General features: G+C 39.2%; 1 protein-coding gene across 48 annotated transcripts in view; it reads right to left on the reverse strand.

Annotated features, from left to right (window-relative positions):
- MAP4K4 (mitogen-activated protein kinase kinase kinase kinase 4) overlaps positions 1-25,967 on the reverse strand; it is a 172,428-nt gene extending 146,461 nt beyond the window's left edge. For 5 of the 48 annotated variants that reach the window (XM_079110757.1, XM_079110737.1, XM_079110726.1 and 2 more), the window contains exons 1-2: positions 25,718-25,940; positions 25,364-25,429 (exon numbers count right to left, since the gene is read on the reverse strand). In XM_079110757.1, the coding sequence (XP_078966883.1) occupies positions 25,364-25,429; positions 25,718-25,774 (123 nt within the window). In that variant the 5' untranslated portion in view covers positions 25,775-25,940. Of the gene's footprint in view, positions 1-25,363; positions 25,430-25,717 lie in introns of all 48 variants that reach the window. The other 43 variants (XM_079110747.1, XM_079110763.1, XM_079110732.1 and 40 more) reach the window with 28 other exon arrangements.
- Positions 25,968-27,795: the final 1,828 nt, after the last annotated feature.

Below are 27,795 nucleotides of genomic sequence, written 5' to 3' on the forward strand. Positions count from 1 at the left end.
GTCAGGGGCTCAACCACTAGAGACAAAGAAGCAGGGGATGACTTTCCCAAGTCAATCCCAGCAGAATACAAACAGTGATTCTGACAGTTTTCCAGAAGTTATGCAAAAAGAAAATGAGAACCTACTTTATCTACCCTATGTGCTTATCTAAAGCCTATTTGTCTTAGCCTTATCCTTAGCTACACAACTAAATATCTTCAACAACTCTCTCCTAAACTTACTGAAGTACATACAAGAAAGCATTACTAGTATATTAGTTTCTGCAAGATGTTTACATTTCATGTAAAAGAACACTCTCAAATAAAATGACATACACTTCTACTATGGTATCAATGTCTAAATGGGTAAAATCAACTCAACTTTGTGTGATTCACAGAGAACAAAGAACATGGATAAGCAATAGATTCCAAATTTCTTTTTTTTTTTTTTTTTTGGTGGGGGGTGAACTCAGGGGCACTCAACCACTAAGCCACATCCCCAGACCTATTTTGTATTTTATTTAGCGACAAGGTCTCTCGCCATTGCTAAGGCTGGCTTTGAACTCGCCATCCTCCTTCCTCAGCCTCCCAAACCACTGAGATTATAGGTTGTGTGCCACCATGCCTGATTAGATTCCAAATTTCTATTAGTCCTTAGCCTCAATAGCCTCTTCCTCCAAAAGCAATACAGATATTCTCTGGGAAATACTCTCCAGTTAAATTATATATATAATGTTGCATATATGAGAAGAAATCTTTGCAAACTCTGAAAATTAACACAATACCAAAGGAAGAACCTCCAACAAAACAACTAGTTGAAAATTTTAAGTCAGAAAATCAACAGTAATTCATACCTTTCCATCTGGGGATGGGGATGGGGAATGGAGCAGACCTATGTTTACCTCTTTCTCAACCAAAGATGCAAATTCCCACAATGTACTGAACCTGTGTTTTCCAAAACTGGGTTACAATAAATGAAGGTAAAAGAAAAGAAGAGGGAAAGTTGCAAAAAAGAACTTTCAAATTCAATATCATAAGTTTCAGATGTTAACTGGACAGCTGCCATCCATCTAAGCTCAACAGTTTTGAAGTTGAATGCAACATAGAATAGCCTTTAAAAATCCCTATGCTTGGGTAGCACCCTAGAATAATCAAGTTTGATTTCCTGGGGTTGCAGCATAGGCATCAATTTTTTTCTTGTCTCTCAGATGACTGTAACGCGCATGCAAGGCTGGGACACGCGGATTTAGGCACAGGGTTTCAGGCTCCCTAATAAGATTCTAAAGTGAACCACAGCTGAGAACCTCTGCCATGATTTTTCCTTCAGATTTCCCACTACTGCTATCTCCCTCTGCTGTAAAACACAGTTAACAGCCTCAAAGTCCACAGCAAGGTCACAGTAGGAACTCTGCTCATCAGGTGCAGAAGGAAGGAATAAAACTAAGACAAAAAGTTGTGATCAGCTGATGACAGGATCACTGTGTCTAACTTTTATTGGATTTGGGGGTTTTGTGCAGGGTAAAGAGGATTCTTCTCTATCTACAATTTACTAGAGAAAATGGAAAAATAGTTACTCTGGCTTTATGACAATTCTTGAATTGAGTATCAGTTACCACCTCCTCTGAAACAGTGGGTCAACTAAAAAAAAAAAAAGTCAACACAACACCCTAACACTGAACACCCTAACACTGTATTCAGATATTCCACACACTATCTCTGCCAGTCTTCTTTCCCTGCCCTATCATTTATTCCTAGAGCTCACAAAGTCTTGGAAATTTCCTCTCTGGAAATGTTTTTTGGTTTTTTTTACACAGGTCTAGAGATAAAAACTACATCTCTCCAAAGCCATTCAGAAGTGGATTTTGAATTCTCAAGGCTGCTTTAGGGGATTACCTCCGTGTCAGTGTCTTCCATGCAGTCTTGATAATTTCTAATATCAATCTAGTTTTTAGTCCTCTCTTGTTTTCAAATCTCAAAGAATACTGACATATTCTAAAGCAGAAATTAACTTTCAAAGTCATATTTATAAAATGAGAATGTTAATTATACAATTTTAGGTGACTGGGAGATCTGAATGAATGCTAGTAAAAATTCTGAGTAGTGCTAAATACAATACAGTTAGAGTAAAATGTGGTTGTTGTTAGAGTATTAAAAAATGTTATTCTCTCAAGACTGGTCTGATGTAACAAAATGCAAAATCTTATATCAACTCTGCCCAAATTCAGCCATACTTCAACTTGTTTTCTGAAGTTAATTTAGAATCTACAAAAGATAAATCTAGTAATTATTCCCCTATTGAGAAAAAAGTAACAAAAAGATTAATTAACTTGAATTTTCAGAAAGCACAATCTAAAAAATAAGTGGAAAATGATAAAAAAAAAAAAGTTTATTACTGTGCCTACACATGAAAGAAACTCAACAGAAGTGTATTTTTTTTAAAATCTCAATGGTAGAGCGCTTGCCTAGCATGTGTGAGTCACTGGGTTCAATTCTCAGCACCACATAAAAAAGTAAAGGTATTGTGTCCATCTACAATTTAAAAAAAAAAAAAAAAAAAAAAATGAATGAAAGTCTGGGTGTGTCATCAAGTCCTTTGAGGCAAAAATGTAAAAATCCATTTGACAGTCCACTATATAACTGCAAATATCTTCAATCAGTCCCTCCACCTCACTAAGTCTTTGGGGTTCTCTTCTAGGCAAAATGAGGAGGTGAATAAAGACTTTCTGAAGTTTCTTCCAGAACTAGCATTCTACAGTTCCAGCAATACAACTTAAAAACAAATGGCCTCATCCCACAAGCACCCCAAAGACACAAACACTTAAGCACAACTGCATTGTGCAGATCTCCACCAAGACTGATTTACAACTTGCTTCCTTCAACTACTTTAACTATTCAAGCTCTTCCTACTTCCATCCCTTGCTCTTTTTCAGAACTCCTGTATTCTCAGTCTAGCTTTGAATTTTCTATTTCAACAATGACATTTTTTACTGTTTTGCTAGATGCAAGAGAGAGCATGTAATCAAGAACTAGAAAGTATGCCTAAGTCTTTCCCAAGTTACCCACTTGATTACACTTACACCTGCCCACTTTTCCCCCTCTCCTGACTCAAAACACAGCTGTTGTCTGACAGCCTGCTGTGTGGGTCTGCAGTCTTCTCCACAACACCACAATTGCCTTATCTGTTTTTACTACAAACTTACTATCACAGCTTAGAGGTCACCCTGGTCCCTGACACTTTTTAGTTTTATGCCAGGATATGCACAACAAACCAAAAAGGAACATGAGCCTCATCATCTATGTATGACGCTAGCAAGTCACCAAATCATCAAACTGGGTGGCAAGGAGGCAGCAGCACTTCATTGCACTGCCTTCCAACCCAGACATGAGAGAGAGGCAGAGCACACAAGGGCCAAAGGGAGATCCTAGATTTATGTGACCCTAGTCCTGACCAAACCACAAAGTCTTTTATTCCTCATCTGTCAACTACCTAACGCCCCTACCCTACATAAATTTATCCTGTGGTTCCCAGAAAGACTAGAATCCCAACTGAAAGACACAATCTGTTCACAAAATCAACGTGACTGCACAGATACACAAAACACTTTAAAGAGATAACATATCCTAGTCCAAATAAGATACCCTAACAGCTGTGCTCTAATGAAACATCCAGTCAGCTGCTAACTACCTACCTCTTTCTCTAACCTTTTGGCCCTGCTACATACTTAGTATTCAAAGTATGGAATTACTTTAGCATCATCCTGGAGCATATCAGAATGAAGAATCTCAGACCCCACCCTAGACATGCTGAATTAGAATCTGCATTTCAACAAGTTCCCCAACTGACTGAAGTGCACATTCAAGTATGATAAGCTTGAAAGTAGACTCAAAACTAGAGGAAAAGGAAAGCTTCACACTGGTAACTTGTGCTCCTCCCATCACTTCCTCTGCCTCTCAGCCCACCCTTAGTCCCCTCAGCTCTCCTCTTTCCATTCTCATCCCAGGCCTGAAGCTCTCTCCTGATTTCTCCCTTCCTACTAACATCTAGCACACAACTCATTCTTAATACTCGGTGAAATCTGATTAAGTGCAAAACTTAGACAAGATTGAAATGCCCCATGATTTGGTTATTCAGCTGTGTGAATTTAGAGGAATTACTTAATCTATCCATGCATGTGCAAATAAGGAAAAAGTGAGAAAATGCATAAAAGAGTTCTCGTGGACTACATCAGTATTTGTTAGCTTTTTTTAATTTTTTTATTTTAAACACTGTCAAGGTCCAACTCTCCTTCTCTTTACTAATTCAAATAAAGCATACTGATTCCAAAACTCCTACAAATCAGTCTATCTCCAGTGTTAGCATTTTTTCTCTTCTCCTAAGTCTTCAACTCTCCAACTCCGTTTATTTATCTAAACACATTATCAAAGGCTATTACTGAATCCTCACTTAGTACATCTTGATTCTTTTCTAAACTCACCAAAATAATTGCTGTGGAATACCCTCAACTTGCAAACAAATGTCTTGTGTACTGCACATGCCACCCCACTGACACTGAAAATCCACCTGCAATGGAGTCTCAGTCAACTTCTCTAATGAGAAGGCTATGAATTTTCAAAATGGTTGATCAAAGTCAAGAGTTTGTTCTTTTCCCTACACATAAAGAAATTAAGAGTTATTCTACGAGAATCTTAAACTGAAGCACTTGAACCACAAATCATCACTTACTTTTTTCATCCTAAGAAATCAAACCTATCTTTAAACTTCATCTTCTGACACATAAGCAACAGATACAATCTAGTAGTTTACCTGTAGCTATATCTCATATCCCTTTAGTAATCAACATTTTGGGAAAGGAGACAAACTTCATTTGCTGTCCTAGACAACCAATGAGAAGCCAGCACCCTGAAAGTTGGATATGCATGACTTCCCCTGCCCAGTTCTATTCTCTTTTCCTGTTACGCTAAGAAAAGCAGGTCTAGCACTGCTATTGAGACAGCTGAGATCCTAAAGCCAAGGCAAAGTTTGTGATGTACTTAATCATCCTACTATTGTCACCCTATCCAAATTAATGGGTGAAAAATTCTCACTACATCCCTAAAACAGAACACCTGGTAAAAATGCATTTAATAATTAGAACTTTTTGTAAAATAAAGATATTTTAAAAGGTCAACATTGTATCTCAATCTCAATTCCCAAAATAGAATCTCCCACAATATTCAAAACCCTTTAAGAACTCCTAAATAAAGGTCAAAGGGAAGATGTAGGGTGTGGTTCGGTGGCAGAGCACTTGCCTGGCATGTGAGAAACCCTGGGTTTGATCTCCATCACCACAAAAAAAAAAAAGAATAAATTTAGAAGAATAAAAGGAAGAAAGATTAGAAAAAGAAAATTAAAACAAGACAATGAAAGGCCAGGGTGCCTAAGAAGTTTATCAACCCCTCCCTGTCTTACACTATGCAACCCCCAGTTAATTACCAGATGAAGTCAGCTGTCTGAGGGGCCTTAGGAGAGACCAGAACCACCAGGCTGAGAACAGCCCCAATCCAAGTGCTGACCTACAAAATCATGAGCAAACAAAATAAAGCTTATATTCAGTCAGTAAGTTTGGGGGGTGATTTGTTTCCCAGCAAAGGCTGACTGACATAGGCAATTATCACCACCTAATGCATTTATTTTGTCTTCTTCAACCATGTGAATATATGGAGTTTAACCTTTTTTTTTTTTTTTTTTTTTTTTGCCAATTTTGTATCTCCATCATCTATCTAGCACTTTGGGCTGAATGAGCATGCTACGTATTTGTTTAGAAGAACCTCGTATTTATTTCTTAAAAATAAAGTTCCAGATTTATCAGGTGTTAAAATCATTAATACTCTAGAGCATAATCGTCTTCTATATCTTCAGAAAGAAAAAAATACTTTGTATTGTTATGGGCTAAACTGAACTTCCAAAATTCTTATGCAGAAATTCTAGCCCCCAGTACCTCAGAATATGACCTTACTTAAGAAACAGGGTTTTTAAAAAGATGACTAAGTTAAAATGAGGGTCTGGGACAGAGGTACAGCTCAGTGACAGAGCACATTCCTGGCATTTGTGAGGGTCTGTAATTAAAATAAGGGCCCCAATCCATTTGGACTGGTGTCCCTTTAGGAGGAGGGAATCTGAACCAACCTGGTAGACACTGAGGAGGCATGTGCAGAGCAAAAGCCAAGCCACACAAAATAAGAATGTGTCTGCAAGTCAAAGATAGAGGGTCTCAGGAGAAACCAACCCTGCTATTTCTCAATCTTAAGATTTCCAGCCTCCATAACTGTGAGAAAATGAATTCTGGTGTTGAGGCCACTCAGTCTGTGACATTCCATTGCTGTAGTCCAAGTACAACTGTATAGGCACAGGGTTCACATACACTTGTTCGTGTCATTCTTCAGGCCACATATTTTCATCACATTCTCTAAAGAGTAAAAGGTTTGGGGAATTCACAGAAGAAATATTGAGTGGCAAGTTTGTTTTTTTTTTTAATTAACTAGGATTAGGTGGGTTTCAATTCCATTTCTGTGAGCTCTCTATTTGGGGCTTGTAGTCTCTAGAACAAATGAAAGATACATTCTTTGCCTGAGTTTGATGTAGCACTATCACACATCCAAAGTGCATTAATATCACACTGTTCCTTGAAGTATTGATCTGAATTGGATTTGAGGTTTATCTGTATTATATGAGTGAGGTTCCAAGACAAAGACACTAAACAACTTATTCTTGTCCTAAGCTCAGCCGCGTTTCAGGATTGTAAATGAAATGGAAAGTGTCTTGGGTTTTATTTTTGGTAGGGTCAGACGATAGGACATTAGGAACTTTTTCATTTATCACTGTCAAACTGAAATACTGAAATTGCAAAGCACATTCATTCTTTCTCTGAGATAAAACAGTTTAAGCAAAATAAAGATTTGGGTTCAACAAAAATTTTTGATTAAGCAGTTCTTGAAATTAAAAGCAATTTCTTAGTGTTCCAAGGCCAGAATCTTTGATCTTCCTTAAAACTCATTCTATTTTGTGATAATGACAGGTCTGTTATCTTGGTATATCATTTGTACATATTCTGGAGATTTTTTTTTTTTTTTTTTAACCATGCAACTTTCATAAGAAATCATAAAATAACTTAGGCAGACTTTTTTGCATCTAGATATCTTGGCTTGGTTTCCTTTCTTTAGATCTTTTCTTTTTCCTTCCTCTGTATCATATGGTTCTCAACTGTTAGGATTACTAAGACTCTGAAAGCATCATTGATATTATTAAATTATTCCTTGTCCCATTTGCAGAGGGAAGAGGATTTGGGAATGTCTCTAGATGCTCCCTTACAAATACATGGGAGTCTTTCCTACGTATGACATGCATAAGTACAAATAGACATTAGTTTGCAAAACAGTAAAAATTTTTATTGTGAAATGAGTACAAGTACCAATTCATAAAGCTTAGGGCAACTGCAAAAACAATGGTCCTTGAAAGTATGTATTAATGTCAGTCTTCATGCTAATCTTTAGTATGAAGATTAGCAAAAAAAACAAGTTGTTTTGAAGAACCTGGTTGGAAAGTTCACACTTCCTAACTTCAAAACTTACTACAAAGTTAATTAAGATAGTGTGATAATGGCATAGGACAAACATAGAGATCAATGGAATAGAATTGAGCATAAAAACTTCAAAAAATAAGAAAGAGTCCAGAAACCCTAACATTTAAGGTCAACTGATTTTTGATAACTATGCTAAAGCAATTCAAGAGAGTCTTTTCAATAAATGATGATGGGATGACTGAATATTCACATGCAAATGAATGAAGTTGCACCCCAACCTCACACCTTATACAAATTAATTAAAAATGGATCAAGCCCACCATGCACACCTGTAATCCCAGCAAGAAGGCTGAGGCAGGAGGATTGCAAGTTCAAAGCCAGCCTCAGCAACTTAGCATGAACTCAATGAGATCCTGTCTCTAAATAAAATATTTTAATAAAGGGCTGGGTATGTGACTCAGTGGTTAAGTGCCCCTGGGTTCAATCCTCATCACCACATAAAAATAAATAAAATAAATGTATTCGTGTCCATTTACAACTAAAAATAAAATATTTTTTAAAATGTTTATGCTTGAAAGTATACCAAGAAGAAAGTGAAAAGACAATCAACAGAATGGGAGGAAAGTTTTGCAAATCAATACCTGAGGCAAATGTAGTTTTAACATGTAGTTCAAATGAGGGTCATCTAATCTGATTGGTGTCCTCATAAAAGGAGAAAATCTGAACAAAGACACTGAGGAGGCACGCACAGAGGAAAGGCCAGTGAGACAAAGCAAGAACTCTTACTGCTTAAAATTTAAAAATCATAATTATCACCCAATTTTTTTAAGCAAGTTTTCAGCACTGGGAATTGCACTCAGGGTACTCTACCACTGAGCTATACTCCCCGCACATTCCGTTTTTTGTTGTTGGTGGTGGTGGTGCTGTTTTGAAACAGGGTCTCCTCAATTACCCAGGTCGGCCTCAGGCTTGAGATCCTTCCGTCTCAGCCTCCCCCATAGCTGAGATTACAGGTGTGCACCACCACTTCCAGTTTCACCCAATTTAAATAATGGGTAAAGGATTTGAAAAAGAAGGAAGTTTTTCAAATAAGATATTCAAATGAGAAACAAGCAAAGAGGTTCTCAACATCACTCATTACCAGAGAAATGCAAAACAAAACCACTAAAATAAGAGAATGCTCCACACTCACTACGCAGGCTATAATGAAAATGACAGATAATTACAAGTGTTGGCAAGATGTAAGGAAATTGAAATTTTCATATACTGCTGGTGGGAATGTAAATAGTACATTCCCTCTTTCAAATACACTCTTAACAGTTCCTCAAAAGGTCAGACAGAATAACCCCACAATCCAGCAATCCCACTTCTACATATATACCCAACACAGCCCACACAAAAATTTGCATGCAAAGTTTCACAGCAGCACTGTTCCAAACAGCTCCAAGACTGACACACCCACATGTCCATCAACTAATGAATCAATATAATGTAGTATATAAACACACAATGGAATATTAGTCAATGATAAAAAGAAATGAGGTACTGATACATACTAAAACACAAACGAAGCTTAAAAACATTATGCTAAGTGAAAGAAGAGAAACACAAAACTTTTTTATATTTATAAATATCTACAATAAGTAAATACTTCTACAAAGACAGAAAGCAGATTAGTGGTAGCCCAGAACTGGGGCAGGAAGAGGGAAGAAAGAGGGAAGGAAGACTGGAGCTTGGGGATAGTGAAAGTTTTAAAATTGCAGACTATGGTTGCACAACTCTGTGAATATACTAATAACAAATGAATTGCATACTTTAAATTGGTGAATATTGTGGTGTATGAATTAAATCTTAGTAAAAAAAAAAATCAATGAAATTTTTTAATGTTTACTTTAAAAGTTATGGTGGCTCTCCTCCTACATTCATTCTGGTACCCCCACTTAAAAGTCGGGGGCTGATTTTACAGCTTGTCATTGTTAATGTGTGGTGAATAACAAACAGACTACTACTGGCACTAGGCTTGCACTTTTGGTCAAGATGTAATTAACAGGAACTGATTCACCTTTCCACTTGAAACAACCAAAACAAATCCACACAAAATTGATGAACAGGGATGGTGTTCAAGAAACTGAACATGAAGCAATGAAGGACAGTGACTCCTGAAACATACCTGCCTAAACTTAAGCCCTTTACAGAGTTTCCAGGTCATAGCACAGGAAGAAACATACAGCAGATTCCCTTAGCTGAGGAGAAGTTGAGAGTCTGGATCAAGGCAATTTATGAGTTTCGGGTGAGCAAAGACAAGAATGGCACAGAAAAGGACTCCAGAACTCTGAAGAGCAGCCCCTGTACACGGGCCAAAACACTGGTCGGCCGAGCACAATGGTGCACACCTGTAATCCCAGCAAGTACGGGAGGCTGAATCAGGAGGATCATGAGTTCAAAGCCAGCCTCAGCAACAGCAAGGTGCTAAGCAACTAAGTGAGACCCTGTCTCTATATAAAATACAAAATAGAGATGGGGACTGGCTCAGTGGTTAAGTGTCCCTGAGTTCAATCCCTAGTCCCCTCCACACACCACCATTAAAAAAAAAAAAAAAAAAAAAAAAGCACTGGTCAGTACACATGTAAGAAAATACCCACGTCTGAGGAAAGCTACATATTCAAAAGGACTGGAAGAAGCAGAGCTGGTGTTCACGCAGGGATGTGAATCGTGCCTGTTCAAAACAGACAGACTGTAGTTAAGTGCCAGAAAGGTCTTGCCTGAGCAATGGGGAATAGTTAGTGCTAGACTGACACTGCTTCAGACCTACTTAACAAAATTATAAAAGTGAGTAAGACAAGAAAGTAACAAAATTTTTCTGTGCAACTTAAATGCATCCCAGAACAAAGCTCAAAAACATGTACAGGAATCCAAAAATACCAGCACCAAACAAGGTAAAATTAATAATGGCATCCTTTAAAAGATTACTAAACTGGGATGCATAACCAATAATAAGAATAATTAGCCGAAACAATGCAAAACCAACACGTTAGAATTATAGAAAAGGATATTCGAACAGATATTATAACACACGTATTTTCAAAAAGCTAATGAGAAATAAAATATAAATCCTAGAAAAATATTTTTAAAGATCCAAGTCAAATTTCTAGAGATTAAAAAGTATAAAGAAACCAAAGCCAATAGGCAGGGTGAGTCCGGGTGGGGGGAACCTCGATGAAACCAGTGAACCCTCAGATCCAAGAAGCTCAGAAACCACAGGCACAAAACACAGGGGAAAGCACGAAGCACAGCATGATCAAATCACTCAAAACCAAGTGGTCAGAAAAGAATGACACATATATATGAAGGAACAAAACAAGGACTAACAGAAGACTTCTCAGCAGCAGCAATGCAAGTAAGAAGAGAGCAGAATAACCAAAACACAAAAGAAAAATGTTAGCCTAAAATTCTACACCAACAAAAATGTCTTTCAAAAATGATAGCAGGGGTCAGGGGGGTGTTTTCAGACAAAGCTGAAAGAATTTCTTGCCAGCATACCTAAACTATGAAAAGATCTAAAGGAAGACCTTCAGATAGAAGGAAAATTGTACCAAAAAGAAATAAGGATCTGCACACTGATCTTTTAATTTATTACTAACTTCAGAGAAATTAAATACTGAGAAAGAAATACTTTTTTTTTTTTACAATATTTAATCTAGATGACTCAACTTCAGAGAAAGATTTTTTTGTCAGTTGAAACCATTCTAACGATAATTTTTCATAAGTACCGAAATCTTAATGAGGAGACTTTGTTATAAATTAAACAGGTTGGGTGATCTCAAGTGCCTCCATTAATGCATGTATACTATTCATTCACTTAGTTGTACTACCAGTCAGAAGTAAAACTTTTTTTAGTTTTGGTGTTGGCTTTTTCAAAGGCATGTTTGTGTGTTCATTTTTCATAGAAGTAGCCAAGATTAACAAAACTATAAAAATTAGTTGGAAAAATATGTTTCCATCAATATTCTTACTTAATTTGAATATGAGATTTTAAATGAGCTGGGTGCAGAGGCACATGCTTGTAAGTCCGAGCGATTTGGGATGCTACAGCAGGAGGATTGCAAGGCCAAACTCAGCAACTTAGCGAGAACCTGTCTCAAGGTAAAAAAAAAACAAAGGACTGGGGATATAGCTCAGTGGTAAAGCACCCCTGGGTTCAATCCAGAGTACCCAAAAAAAAAAAAAAAAATTTTTTTTTTTTTTTTTTTTTTACATGAAGAGTTTGGTATAAAGTTTAAGTTTTTGTTTCAAGGATTTAATATTTACCCATAAGTATTTCTCAAGGGAAAGAACTGTTTACAATCATTAATATGAAGGTGGTGGTGCAGTTACAACTGAAAGATTTTAAAATACAACATTTAAAAAAAAGCTCTCCCATGACATACATAAAATCTGAGTGATGGTGGGGGCAGTGTCATCAATGAAATAAAGGAAAATCTGTGTGTGTTTTACAACATTTAAAAAAAAAAAAAAGAAATAAGGATCTACACAAGAAATGACAAGCACTACATGAGTACAAATATTAGCTGTCTTTTATTTACTATGCTAATTGTTTTTCAAAAATAGTTGATTGTTGAAAAAAATATATTTTGGGAGTTACAGCACACATGAAAGTAAAATGTATGCCAAAATACACAGTCGAATGGGTAGAAATGGAAGGATACTACTGTAAGTTTCTTACACATGAAGTATATATCATTTGAAAGAAGACTATAAGTTAAAGATGTGTACTACAAAACCCAAACCTACAAAATAACAGTTACACACAAGTCAGCAAAGGAGATCAAATGAGAAAAAATTCAATCACAAAGAAGGTAAAAAGGAGAAAGAAAGCCTTGCAGAGCCAGAAAAACAATAAAAATCATATGTAAAATTTAGTATTAAAATTTTCATGTAACAATATGAAAGAATATATTTTCAGCTAGTTGAGTAGTAAACTAATGAAATTTCTAATTCAATCTTGGGAGTTACTGACTAAAAAAGCCCTGTTTAAGCAAAATAAAAAGAATTTTATACTTTGAAAGATAGTATCCAAACCAAAAAGTTCTATTTTCCAGTAAGATTAGAGAAGGATTAGAAACATTTCACTCTAAATATTTTCAATTTTTCTTTTGAAAAAGGCCCATAAAACCACTTTAATTAGTAGGCTCAGAAAAAGATAATTTAAAAGATACATATTTTAAACATAAAATGTGACAGCAGCTCTTTTATCCATATCATCATAAAGCAATATAGTCATGCACTGCAAAGCATTTCAGTCAACAATGGACCACATGTATGAAGGTAGTGCTATAAGTTCTATCACCACGTGACACTAGCTGTCTTAGTTTGTGTGAACACTCTATGGTGTTCACATAAATGATAATATTTTCTAAGGGCACATTTCCAGTGCCCCGGTCAAGTGACACCCCAACCATATGGAGCAAATAAAAAGAATGAAAAATTTCATCATTTTAATCATTTCCTTCCAAAGCCTGAACTATAAAAAACTTCTAAACTACTTGACTACCGCAAACCTGTATACCAATGTTCCCATTTTATAGAGGTCCTTTCCAGCCCTACGGTCATGGGGCCCAGCAGTTGAACAAAGCAATCTCCTGTGTGTAGGGCAGATATGGCCTACCTCAGGTTGTCCATTCACCAGGTATCATTTCAGACACTATTCAAAGGACACTCTGAGGTCTGAGTCATGAGGGTTCCTCCTCCACTTTACCTTGATGGAAATGTTTATGCTAAATGAATAAGATGGTAACTCTCAAGTGATAAAGGAGATTCAAAACAGCAGATGTTGGAGGCAAGGCACACAGTTGGATCAAGACAAACTGAATGGAGACAGTCAATCACCATAATCAAGGGAACACACCCCTCCTATCTTGTGTTAACCAAGATGATGAGTCATTGGATCAATGGCTTCTTCTAAATCAGAAGAGACTGTTTCTCCTCACACATCTATTATGCCTCACAGTATCAGAGCTGCATGCCACCACACCTTTATCCTATCTGCTTAGCTACCATGTCCTATTGCTGATGTAGGCCCCTGCTCTTCACTCTATGTAATACCATCCTCTTAAACTGTTTGTTCATTTTCTGCCTTATACACTGAGCTATATGCTACCCAAAGGCACATGCTGACTGCCTTTCTTGTCCACTGTCACACATTACACGTGCATTAAGTGTCTCAGTAATAAATGAATAAGAGAATTCTTGCCTAGCAAATAGGCTCAAAACAGCTATAGATAATGAACCAAAAAACAGATACTAAGCCTTCAAATACTGATGAGTAAGTTTTCGTACACCCATGAGTTTTGGTTTGTTTGTTTCCTGAGAATCAAAGGAGGGACCAACAAGAATGGATGAGAACACATGCACACAGAGTCAGAGAACTGTGATGCTCTAACACACCAAGTTCAAACCAGAAAGGCCCTAGAATTTGAATCAAGCTCTGCTGAGTGAATGAATAAACCTAATGAACTGTGTGTGGCTTGAATGCACAATCTCAACTTCACCGCAGGCAATACTCAGTATCAACTGGGGATCCCCAATAAATTGTATGTGCCTTAATGCAAAACCTTAATGAGTTAAGGGCTCAGTCTTTGACTGGAGATCTCAAAATCAAATAGTCATAAAATTACACACGAATCACACAAAGACAATCTCAAAAACTGAAGCAGGGATCTGGTAGTCAGTGATATTCTTTTACTGTCATAAGCAGGTAAGAATACTCTCAAGTTCAAGAATTTTCAAAAAGCACACAACTATTTAACTTAATTAGATTTTATCTGAATGCATTAATTCACTAATGAAAAAATTACAGAAGAATTTTAGAAAAGATGAGAAAAATATTTTGAAGGTACACTTGAAGTAAATTAGTATGAGTAAACTCATTCCCCCAAAGCATTTATTTAACTTGGAATATATTCCCCTGAACTAAGAAAACAGATTTTTTGTCTTGTTTTTTTTTTAAATTCTGGCTGGGAATAAAGGGAAACTCACAAGGCAAATGGCTACCTATCAAACAATGGAATCCCCAACAATTAGTGAGAATGAAAAACTAGTCTGACCCAGTTCCTAATATCAGAAACTTCACTGATAGTAATCTATGATTATGATGGTAAGAAAATGTATTCAAGTTTAACGAAATGACTTAAGTTCATAATGGTGAAAAATAGCCAAAAGGGGGAAGGTAAAGATCTCAGGGAAAGCAAAACTTTCAATTTCTTTCCCTGATCCAAACAGTCAGTAGGGTTATCAGAACCAGATGTTTTGTTAAACCAATGAGAAATGGGAAGACCCAGGCAGATAAGCTCCTGGTCCTTTCTCCAGCACAGTTCCATCAGGTAGCTTTTCTGAAAAAGACTGTGATACGAGGCAAAAACACCTTCAAAAAAAACCCAATACCAAAAACAACCCGATCAGTAAATAAGCAAAAGAATTAAATGGATATTTCTCAACAGAAGAACACAAATGACCAACAAATATAGTAAAAAAAAGTTCAACATCTCTAGTAATCAGGGAAATGCAAATCAAAATGACAATAAGATTTCACCTTTCTCCAGTCAGAATGCAATTTTTAAGAATATGAATAATAATAAAGTCTGGAGAGGATGTGGGAGAAAATGTATACTCATATATTGCTGGTAGGACTGTAAATTATTACAACCACTTTGGAAAGCCATATGGAGGTTCCTCAAAAAACTAGGAACAGAAATACTACACGCCCCAGCTATCCCACTCCTTGGTATTTATCCAAAAGATCTAAAATCCGTAAGCTATAGTGATATAGCCACTACAAGGTTTATAGCAGCACAATTCACAATAGCCAAATTATTAAATCAAACCATATGCCTGACATTAGATGAATGGATTATAAAAATCTGAGATACACACATACACACACACACACACACACACACACACACACACAAAGGAGTTTTACTCAGTCAAAAAGAATAAAATAATGGCATCTGTTGGTTAATGGATGGAAACAGAAAATCATGCTAAGTGAAATAAAGCCAGAATCTGAAAATCAAGAATGTTTTCTCTCATATGCAGAAGCTAGGGAAAAGTAAAGGAAAGAAGATGGGGGAAGGGATCAGATGTCATAAAGATACAGGGAAGATCAATGGAGGAGGAGAAAGAGAGAGGGAGGGAAAGAAATAGGGAATGAGTAACAGAATCATGTTATCTACATACACAAATGTACCAAAGGGAATTTCACCTGTAGATATATATGTAGAAAGTACCAATCAAAAAAGGAATATTAGTGGAGCAGAGAGGAAAGGGGGAGGAAGGAAGAGAAGAAAAGGGACAATGAATGGGGACTGAAATCAAATTCCCTATATGTCTAATTTTGCCAAAAGGAACCCAAAAAGTATTTATAATTATAATGCTCTGGGCTGGGGATATAGCTCAGTTTGAAGAGTGCTTGCCTCGCAAGCACAAGGCCCTGGGTTCAAATCCCCAGCACAACAAAAAAAAAAAAAAAAAAATTATAATGCTCTAGTAAAATAATTTAAAAAATTTAAAGACACTTTTTGAATTCACAAAAACCAGTAATTAGAAGCAACTCTAATGCCCATCAACTGGTGAACATATGGACAAAATCTGGTATATTCATGCACTATAACACTATTCCTTAATAAAACAAATCACCACACTGCTACATGGATGAATCTTGAAAGAAATCACATGAAGAGACTACACTGTCTAATTCCATTTAAATAAAATGTTCAGAAAAGGTAACTTTCCAGAAACAGAACAATTAGTGACTGCCTGGGACTCTAGGTTACAATGGGGATTAATTGTAAATGGTATGATGATCCTACTGAGATGATCAAAATGTTCTAAGAACGCTTTATGGTGATGGTTGTACCACTCAAGAAATTCATTAAAAAGCAATCAAATGAGACTGACCTGCTGAATTTCATTTTATATATATAATATATATATGAATGTATATTCTACATATATATACACACATATATAAACATATGTATATATATAAATATAAAAAATACCTTAATAAGGCTGCTTTATATTTAAAAAAAAAAAAAAAAAAAAACTGTCAAGCTCCTTGAAAGTGGTGTAGCACAGCACTACTTTATCTCTTGCCTCTCTCCTTCTTCCTCATATTATCGCCCTGGTCCTGCACCTCCCAAATTAAGTATCAGCACAGTGGTTACACTAAGACACTGATGACCTGTTGCATTTTTGTTGCTGATGTTGTTTCTATTACTACTGTCCTGGATGAAAAGAAAAAAAAATGCCTAAGCAAAGCTGTAAGTTTAAAATCAAAGATACAATTTCTAGTTAAACATGATGAACTGATCACATGAGTCATGGGCCTTAACTCCCATAAAAATGATAAGGTAAACCAAAAAACAGATATGAAAAGATGGCAGTAGAAATCCTTTTTACCCGGTTGAACAGCTAAAATGTAGATAGAGCAGTAAATGACTTAGTAAAAAAGAAAATGCTACAATCTTAAGTGTTATTGAGAACACCACCAAAATGTGAGGCAGTTTGCCCCCTAGAGCCCTGAGAAAATCATCATTTGGAAACAACCCACACAAGGTGAGGTAGAAGGCTAAAAAAACAACCCATACAAGGTGAGGTAGAAGGCTAAAATCAGAACTGGTACAAGTTTGCACCCCTTCTCTATCTTATACAATCCAGTGACTATCCACATCACTCTACATCCCTGAGAAATCAGAAATTTAGTCCCTGAAGAAATGGAAATAAGGATGCTCCAGATGAGAGGACATGGAGCAAAGTGGTGGACATGAGGTTAAAAACAGGGATTTAGGGCCATGCAAAGACTCAAAGACCTTCACATACCATATAATTTTCTTATATAGCTACTGAAAGATATGCTACTAGAGGTCGTTAACCAAAAAGACGACTGTGATATCCAAGAACCAGGGAAGTTCCATGACAACAGCTATACACAAGGTTATCTCCAGGATGGAAAAATTCAAATCAACAGGGCATCAAAAACAATAAATTATCTGACATATTTAGCATTAAGAAAAACTGCTGACAGGGGCTGAATTTTGCTGGGCATCTGATTTATCTTCTAGGGTATCTAAGAGGAAAAGTAATGACAAGTATGTAGAAAACTAAGCAAATACAAAATTAAAATAAGGTTAGGGGAGGGGGTGTTGTTTAAAAAAGGAAATGTAATCATATTCACCTGTTTGGCTCACATATAAATTGTATCTTCATAGTCATGATAACATAAACAACTATCATATTAACCCCAAATTATGACAAACTCATTTCGGGGAAGTATAGAAGCCAAATATCCAACTACTATTGAACTACAAGTAGTTCAATACTTATCTACTGCTACAGAAAGTCAATAAATGTACAAAACTGATAAACTGAGAAATAGCCATATAAGCTCATAATGTAGATACATGGCAGTAAACTTAAGATGTGACAGCTAAAAGGATCAAAACTGGATGCCTCTGGGGAACAGGATAAATTCAAGTTCTGAAATGAGCATTTTGGTACCACCAGTTAACTATGTGCACGCCTAACTTTAGTAAATTTTTAAGGCTCTACTCAGCATTGAGCTAAAATAAGGGTTTTTTTAATTTCAATGTAAAAGGATTTTTTTTTCCTTTTAATTACTTAAATAAGATAACTTGTCCATATTTAGCCCAGTTATAATGTCCAGAGGTCAAAGACATTTGGGCATTGAGCACACCTGCTCTTTCTTCCTGCTTCTCAACAGAAGAAATCAAGTGCTGGGCATGGACAACTGCCCCAAATTCTCCAGCTTCCTACTGCACCAACCAACTCCAGCTTATTAAGCACCCTGCTCCAAATCAATCTTGCCAGTTCTGAACAGCTCAGAGCATGGTCTACTGAATGAGTTACACAGCAAGATCATTTCAGAAGAGTTAAATGTGTAAACACTTTTATAGCAAACTGACAGGGCAACATATCTTTTGGTTCTAATAAAAAAAAAAAACAAGCTGGTATTCTGTATGTCTACTTTTTCATTTCAATTTTCTAATGCTTTGTTTCACTGAATTTTAATGTACAGAGAAACTACTGAGGCTGAGTCACTCAGACTTAAAAAGAGCACACTGCAGTATGCCATTTGATGTGCTGGAGAATTCTTTGTGTCTGAATATAAGGGGGCTGGGTGGAGGACCTGGGAAAGACAACACAGAATTCATAGTTGATATTCCATTTTTGCCATTTTGTGTCCATTCCCCTGAATTTTTAGCATCCCATGAGGGTAGACTATCACCTGTTTTGTTTACCATGCCATACAAACACAACAGGGCTGGCATAGGTAAGTACTTGTTAGATGAAGTCTCCCCATATGGTTGTTTTTCACTGTCTCCCCAATTTAGTTTTCTAAATTCTTCACAGTGCTACCAAAGTAGCAAAGTTTCTAAGTTACCAGTTTTTGAATGTGAGAAGTCCTAAAACATATTCTCACCTCTCCTTTAAAATTCTTACAGGAAAAAGTACCTCCCAAAACACATTGCTGTATTATTTAACTCAAGAGGCAGCTTTTATTCTGCATAATGCCAGTAGTCTTTATACCTGGATCAGTCTCATAACAAAAGATATCATGTTTGATAAGTCATGATATAACATTATATAGCCCAAAAACATATTGCTGCCACACTGCCACTGATCACCCGTTACCCTGTCTTCCCCCATTCTCTTCCTAGCCATCCTTCCATATATCCAAAACAATTACCATATCTTATAATATCATATTAGAGCAATTCGACTGTCAACCAAATCTTCTACAAGTTAAATAAGTACTTGGGAATTTCTACATTGATAATCAAGGAATGCCTCCCAAATTAAGTATTAAAATGGCACAATACTTTTAACACTGATAATTCAAACTATAAGAAGCCAAATTCAATTAGTGAAAAATCTATTTGTATTAAGTTTTCAAAATACCTACTTGCAAATACTCTATATAATGAATTGTGATTGCCCACTGTACACCTATTTATGACAGAAATTTTGTAAATATTGACTCAAAAGCTAAAGAAGTGACCTAAAATTGTCTCAGTCCTTAAAAATATCACATATTCTAAATAAATAATGGGATTTTGAGAACTTACTATGGAATAAATCCTTGACTCTAATAAGGCCAAGAAGTCTGCACTTCTGTACATTTTACTTTGAATGTCCTAGTACACCTTTACCCAACCTGGGGAATTCACCTGCCAGGTAACCCCGTGGTCATGCTAGCCTCTGACCATAGTTGTAGCTTCAATGCCTGGACATCCTATATCTGAAAAGCAGGATATTGTGCAACTATTTAAATATGCTATTGCAATCTGCTGATTTTTTTTAAAAGGTTGAAATAAACAATTGAAAAAGTAAAGCACTGATTGAAATAATAGGAATCATAGGTATCATAAACTTGATACAACTAAGAGATGGAAACAACTGACACTAAGATGGGCAAGCATTGCCTCAAGCAGTTGCTTATACCCCTTGGGCAAGTATCAGCTAATAAAAGCAAAGAAACAAAATAAAAGACCATGTGTGAAATGTTTATGCTAAAATGTCTATCCATAAGCTAAAACATACTTAACTTACAATATTTAGTTCCCTGGGAATAAAACTCCTTAGATTAGTCTTTAGCTCAACAAACCTGTTCAGTGATGTATTATTTCAAAAGTAGTATGCAAGCCAGGAGCAGGGGTGCACACCTATAATCCCATCACCCTGGAAAGTTAAGGCAGGAAAACCTCAAGTTCCAAGCCAGCCTTAGCAACTTAACAACCCTGTCTCAAAATAAAAAAATTTTTAAAAAAGAATTAAAAATGTAAGTAGGTAGTAAAGTGTCCCTGGGTTCGATCAACAGTGCCAAAAAAAAAAAGGTAGGTTGCATTATTTCAAAAAATTTCAAAAATGTCTCTTTATTCTTCCAGGCTCAATCCATGAACACATACACTATACCACAAGTGTCTGGATAATATTTCTGGATTATAATAATAAGTAAAAATACACATATATCTAATACCAGTTAAGAAAAAAGGTAAAATACAAGTTTGCAGTTATACAAATAAATACACACTTATTATCAAGTTTCAAGCAGTAAAACCCAACATTAGCAAGGGTGGTTATATTTTCTGTAATGCTTTTGATGTTCCTGTTTCAGTGAAAATAGCTATGGGAAGTGTGGGTTTGATAATCATTAAGAGCTACACATCAATACTTGTTCAACAGGGTGGCTTCCTCTCACCTCACCCAAGTCCAGGATCCTTCCAGCATGAAGGAAATCCAGATCTCAGAACAAGTCTGAACATGCCGCTCAGCAGCAGATCAGATGACACAACCCTCCTTCTAATGAAAACATCTAGTTCTACAGAATTCACCTTGCTCTAATGGATGTCCTCACCTCCAATTAAAAACAAGAAATGCTACATTTAAAAGATAATATTTAGAGAATCCCTCACAAATGTCGCCTACTCTAAAATGTTAAAAGTAATGATTTTTAAAAGCCAGATAATTTACATGGCATTTTACCACAGAGCAATCAAAAGAAATTTTAGCACTTTCATCTTGCTAATCACAAGGTTCCTCATAATCTAGTGGGCAGTGTACCCACTGAAAGGGACATACCAAAGCCTGCATAGAATAACCGGATTCAGCAAGTTAAATTGAGCTGGGAGTGTTTCCCAAAATATCCACTCCAACCTCACCTCCTCTCTACCATCACAGCCACCAATCTAACTCGACCCCGCCTCCTCTTTCTGGACCAGTGCCAGCCACCTTACCTGCTCCTTCCAAAACATCATCTCGTGGAGTCCCCTACTCCAAGAGAGTCCCAATCCCAACAAAACCCTTTTTCACTATGAACTAAACCCCAAGTCTCAGACATGCTATTAAGTGCTCTACCTTTGAGCTACATCCTAACCCTTTTTAAAATCATCTTCATCATCTTATTTTGAGAAAGGTGCTCCCTAAGTTCCCATGCTGGCTTCAAACTTGAAAATCCTCCTGCCTCAGCCTGCCAAGGAGCTGGGATCACAGGCATGTTCCACTGCCACTGGGCCTGGGTCAAGAACAACAAAAACTTTCAGGAGCTCCTCAGTGTTTAAAGAATGATGTCTTCCTCAACTCCAGCACAAATAATGCCTTCCTGAGACGCCCCCTACTCCCAAAACACCCTGCTATTCCCAAAGGTAACTCAGCCCTTCTCTGGCACACCCTCCCTCCTTTCTTAACTAAGGCACAGTGAGGGCTCTCCCTGTTAGCTCCCCTGCCACCAAGGTCTTTGGGTTCAGAGTGTCCTCCTGCTCAACCTCCAAGGTCTACCTGGTACCTTTCTTCAAGGACAGACAGGGTCAGACATGTTCCATTTTACATACATAAAATCTACCATCCCTTCCTTGAGTGAGCCCTGATTTCAGACACTTCACCTACTGGATTCTAAACTCCCTAACAACTACTGTTAGTGGATTCCTCTTTGACCACCCCACACCAACAGTCCTTTAAAGAATCAGACTTGTCTAAGTCTGGTCTTATGCTCACAAAATACAAAATAACAGTAGTAACCAAGAAAACCACAAAATGGCGAAATAATAATAAAATTCAAAATAACATGGAAAATAAATGTGATTTAGTTCTGGCTTTAATTTTTCATATTATCACTGATGAAAATAATTGAAATTCCTATTTATCAACCCAGGGAATTCAGTAAACAGTCATACAGGCCACTGTGCCACAGACACTTATTTATATATGTAGGATACTCTGAATGTAATCTTCTGACAGAACTTCACAAAAAAATATTGGGGGATGAGGTTACAGGGGATCAAACCCAGGGTATTGCAAATGCTAGCCAAGTTATCTACCACTGAGCCATACAAACGTCTTTTTAAAGTTTTAATTTTTGAGTATCCTTTCCTAAGATCCCTCAAAAACACAGGCTAGAAATAAACCGCTCTGAACAGAATATAATGCTTTTCAACTATTTTTTAAGATAAGGTGATATGCCATTCAATTATACCAAACCATTTACCATTTTTCTCAGACATATTTCAAAAACTAGAAGCTATCCCCCAAAAAAGTACTTTTCATAGAACATATCAAAACTCACTCTCCACTCATTCACTTCACATTAATACACTCCAAATAAACAACTTGCAAATTAAAAAAAAAAAAGTAGAAACTATAACACTGAAATAAATCAGTACTACAGACTGTTGGGCTTACAGGTGTTTTACCTGACCATGTTTTTCTTAAAAAATTTAGTAATAAATTAACTGATATAAGTTAAGTGTTAAGAATCTTATTCCCAAACCAACAATCAGCCAACAAAAATTCTAAACAAACTTCTGTGCATAATGGTAAATGACTCTAGAAAGTATACATTTAAAAGGAAAACAGAGATGTTGTCCTCACCGAAGACAGTAGATTCAAGTTCCACATATGGGTTCATAATCAGAAGAGAACTTCTTGTGATAGTAACAGCCCGAGAAGTATGTAAGACGATTAGGAAAAAAATTAACACTGGATATTTGATATTTTTCTAAATGTGATAATGACATTGTGATTATGTTAAAAGAAAAAAGAAATGGACTGAAGTTATTTACTGGTAAAATGGTTCCTGGGGTTTACCTTAAAATAAAGGAGGGGAAGAAGAATATAGATTTTTAAGAAAGGGTTAATCATGAACTGATACCGTTAAACTGAGCTATCAACTCCCTTTGTTTATGTCTGAAAATTTCCATAAAACTACCATGAGCATAATCTCTAGCACGACTTTATTCTGGATTATATGCAACTTTTGCAAAGATTTCTTAACTCCTTATAGGTTTGCATAATTAGAGATTTTCTACTCAATTGTACAGACTTTGTAGTCAGAGCACTATTGCCATTGCCAGTACCCCAAATACTTCCCAAATGTAGTCTTGGTAAATCTCCTTCAACAGTCTGAGGAGTAGGGGAGAAGGAAGGAAGGAGGAAGTGAGGAGGAGAAACAATGAATCTGCCCAAACTGTTACCATAAAGAGCACCCACCTCTTAAAACCAATTAATCCACACTGGGGTTTTATTCTTTCCTTTTTCTTATGGTCTTAAAAAGGATTACTGCCTTATAGCTTACTTCACTGCCCTTAACACGTACACTGACCAAGGAAGATACAAACAATCCAACTACTGTGTAACCAGGTCAAAAACAAACTCTGGCTAACTCTCTTGGAAGAGTATACTCACCACTTAGATTTGGCCAGAAAAACTGGGTTAGGAAAAAAAAAAGAAAAAGAAAAAAAAAAAAACCGCCTGGTGCTTAAACAAACACTGGGGCTGGGGAAAATGTCTTTAAGCCAGTTACCAGTCACTCAGTGAGTTGCAACACAATCTTTTCCAAAATTTTCCAAAGCCTTCCAAATTCAGTTGAGCCCAGAAGGCAGAGTTAACAGGGATCCCTTTCAAATTCAAAAATCTGGCCCCAGCCCCAACAGTTAACCAACAAAACACATGCTAATTCACTTGAGATCACCTAAGAATACGGACTCAAGTTCAGACCACAGGCTAGTCAGTACATTGGCCAGGCCAGGGGAAGTTGGAGCTGGGGAGAAATGTTCAAGTGATAGATAAGACCTATTCATAAAGCAGGAAGGAGACAATAAGATCCACACTTCACTGGGCCCAAGAAGACGTCTACAGTCAGCCTTCCAACCTCCCCCATCCCAGCTCCATTTTTAATGAGACAATGACAATTCTTCAGTGAACCACAAAGCCCTGCTTCATAAGATAATTTTTTTCAAGCCCAACCTTGTACCCACTCTTAACAGCTAGAAAACTCCCCCAGAGCAGATAACTTTCAGAGAACGTTTAGCAATAAGAAACAAACTGAGACGGGGAGAATTTAATATTGTTTTGAATTTTCAAGGCCTGCGACTCCATTACCTACAGCTCTTTCATAATCTCCAGAACGTGCACTGGATAAAATGAACAACACACTGTTAGTCACATCAGGTGTCAGCTACTCAGTGCAGACTCACAGTCTCCAGATTCTAGTTTCATTTACAGTTGGGGGCGGGGGTTGATAAAAAATAAAGAAAGAACGTCAAGAAAGAGCTGGGGTGGGTGTGAAACCAGGGTATCCTCTCTACTCCCCGCTCTCCCTCATCTCTGTTTCAATTACACAGCTGTCAAACAGGTTATTCCTGGAATTCATATTTTATAATCCCCACACTGTAATTCTTCCTGCTTCTGGTGGCCAAACACACAGTCCTCACTGCTTCCCCAAAACACGTATCCATCAGTAGAGGGTATGATGGCCAGAGTTGTTATAAAGCAGTCCCAGGTAACACCAAACTCCCCACCTTGAGCACTTGGCAAGCACTCAAACGAAGAAACACGATGACAATTTTCAAGAAAGCCAAGGCAGTGGTTTAGGATAATCACAGGCAAGGCCTGCCTATCCTGAATTTTAATTGACACACAAACTCAGAAAGCCAGATTTCGGGGGAAAAAAAATTTTAGGTTGTCTTGGGGGGGCGGGGGGGTGAAGATCCTTTTCCATTTTGCTGAATTAGACTGCATGCCTAACTGTGTAGCTTATTTCCTTATCTCAACGCCAGGAAATGAGGTCTTTTAAGGCCAGTGTGAACATAAACTCGATGTTTAAAAAGCAAGGGGTTGCAGGGCGAAACCCCTTTCCCAACTTCGGCCAAGCGGCGTGGCCTCCAGTCAGCGGCGTATTTATCGCCCTTTGCCTGGTCCCCCAATAAGAAGTTTCAACGTCCACGGGAAACAAAGAAGGCGCCCCACACCGACCTTATAGACTTGTCCATAGGTGCCATTTCCAACCACTTCCACCAGCTCAAAAATCCCAGCAGGGTCCTGGAGAGAAAGGAGGGGAGGGGTTAGCCTTTAAAAGAGGCCCCAAAATGAATCGATACAGCGGGGCGGCTGGAGAGGAAGGGCGGTGACAAAAGCGGGGGGCTTCGCCCCGCTCGGTCCCCGTGCGCGGGGGCGGCGGCCGCGCCGAGGGTCGCGCCCGGGTCCCCGCACTCGCCGAGCGGCAGACAAAGGGCCGCCGCGCCCGCGGCTCTGCCCACGGCGCCGCCCGAGCGCCCGGCCGGCCAGGGCGCGGCCCCGCTGTCCCGCTGCCCGCGGCGGCCCACTCACCCGCAGGGAGGAGAGGTCGATGTCCACCAGACTTTTTGCAGGGGAGTCGTTCGCCATTTTCCCTGCTGGCCACCCCAAAACAAATGATAGCGATGAATATCTCGGCGGCTCTGTGGAGTCGGCCACAGGCCAGGCCGCCGACGGCGCTGCTCGCGCGCGGCCGGGCCGGTCGGGACTCTCCTCGCCGGGCAGGGGGCGGCGGCGGGACGGCCGCCTCTCCGCCGCTCGCGGCTCTCGGCCGCCGGGCCGCGCGGAGGGCGGGCGGAGCGTGCGCGGCGACGGCGCTCACACCATGGCGCGGGCCGGCAGGCCCCCGGGCGTCGCCCGCCGCCTCAGGCCCCGGCGCCCGCGCCCCGCGCGCCTCGAGGACGGGCCCGGACCGAGGGCCCGGCGCCGCCGAGAGTTGAGCGAGGAGCGCGAGGCAGCGAGACAAAGATAACCCGGGAGGCGGAGGCGGAGGCGGGCGGGAGGCGGGGAGGGCGGGGGCGGCGGCGGCGCGGGAGGAGGAGAAACGGAACACCAAAAATATATTCTGAGGAGAGAGAAAACAGCTCCCCCTTTCCTTCTCCGGCAGGAAAAACGGGCGGAAACGCGCTCACGCCCCGAAGCCCCGGCGGGGAGGCGCGGGGCGAGGCGCCCGCGCGGCGTGAATATTCATCAGGGGTGGGGCCCGAACAATGGCCGGGCGGCGGGCAGCGCGGGCAGCGGCCGGGACTCGACGCCCGGCGCCCGGGGTGGGGCCTCGGCGCCCGCTCCGCGCTGCCCAGACGCAGGGCCGGGATGCGGAGGGCTGGGATTTCCCCCGGGGAGGCGCTGGGGCCGAGGAAACGCCCCTGCTCGCGCGAACAATGAATGGAAGGACGCGGACCGCGAGCCAGAAGCCCGAGGCGACGGCCCCTCGCCGACCCCTGGGGAGGCGCGTCCAGCCCTGCCCGGCCGCCAGGGGCGAGCGGGGTGTGCCCGGCGGAGCTGGGGGCCCCCTCCTCGCGCCGCCTCTCCCCACCCCGCCCCTCCAGGTGGCGGGCCCGGGAGACCCCCGTTTCCGGTTTCCCTGCACCGTTTTCTCTTCCTTTCTCTCTTCCAGGCTGCGTCTGTGACAGGCTTGTAGGGCTTCGCGGCGCGGCGCTTGGCTGGCAGCCTTCGGAGGGTGCGCATCGGTTTGGGGCCGCAAGCACTAATCCGTGTTTTGTACCTGGAGGTCAGTAAGGGTCAACACAGGGGCGTCCTCGGCAGCCTCGGTCAGTACCTAGGCCGTCTGTTGAATCCACAGTCCTGTCCATCACGCTCCGGCACCAGCCAGAAATGTCCAGTGGCTGCCTGTTACTTTACAGCAGGTGTTACAGAAGAATCACCAGGAGGGACCGTGGAAGCAGTCCCAGCCCCAGGTTCAGACTCAGGAGGGCTGGAGTGGGCCTGAGAACCTGCGTTTCTGACAGGTTCTCGGATGAAACTAACCTTCGGGTTACAGGATCATACACTGAGAACAGCGTCCCGCCGAATGGAAAGCCAAGGCCTTTCATACCTGGATTGCACGAAGGTTACACCTCCTTTATTTTTACTACCAATTCTTGAGTGTTTTAGGTACATTATCCAATTTCCTGCGCTCGCGTAAGGAAACTAAAGTACTATTGGAAGATAAAGAATGAACCCAAATCCTTAAAAGCATAACCTGGAAGGGGAGCAGGCATTTTATCCAGGTCATCTATTCCCACAATCCAAGTCTGATTTAGCCAAGTTAATCTGCTCCACCCAAAGTATGTTTAGCACTCTCCTACTTCCCAACAGATCCCCAAACAGGATCTTTCACATGAGAATCTCTTGTAAGGTTAAAATAGATTCAGGGACTCCTAGTATTCACTGATTAGGAAAATCACTGTAACCAAAGTGTTTCTATAAATTTACTAATGCTTTCAAGTGATTTTGGTTTTTATCTATCAACAGCAATGGAATTGACTACAAATACAGGTTAAATAGAGAACTAAATTGGTGCACATCTGAACTTTCATACCATATTATTAAAAATAATGTTTTAATAGTGTTTGCTATTAGTTCTAGATAACACATATTGGGCTCAAAGT

This window comes from Sciurus vulgaris (assembly GCF_902686455.1).
Source record: "Sciurus vulgaris genome assembly, chromosome: 14".
Taxonomy (NCBI): domain Eukaryota; kingdom Metazoa; phylum Chordata; class Mammalia; order Rodentia; family Sciuridae; genus Sciurus; species Sciurus vulgaris.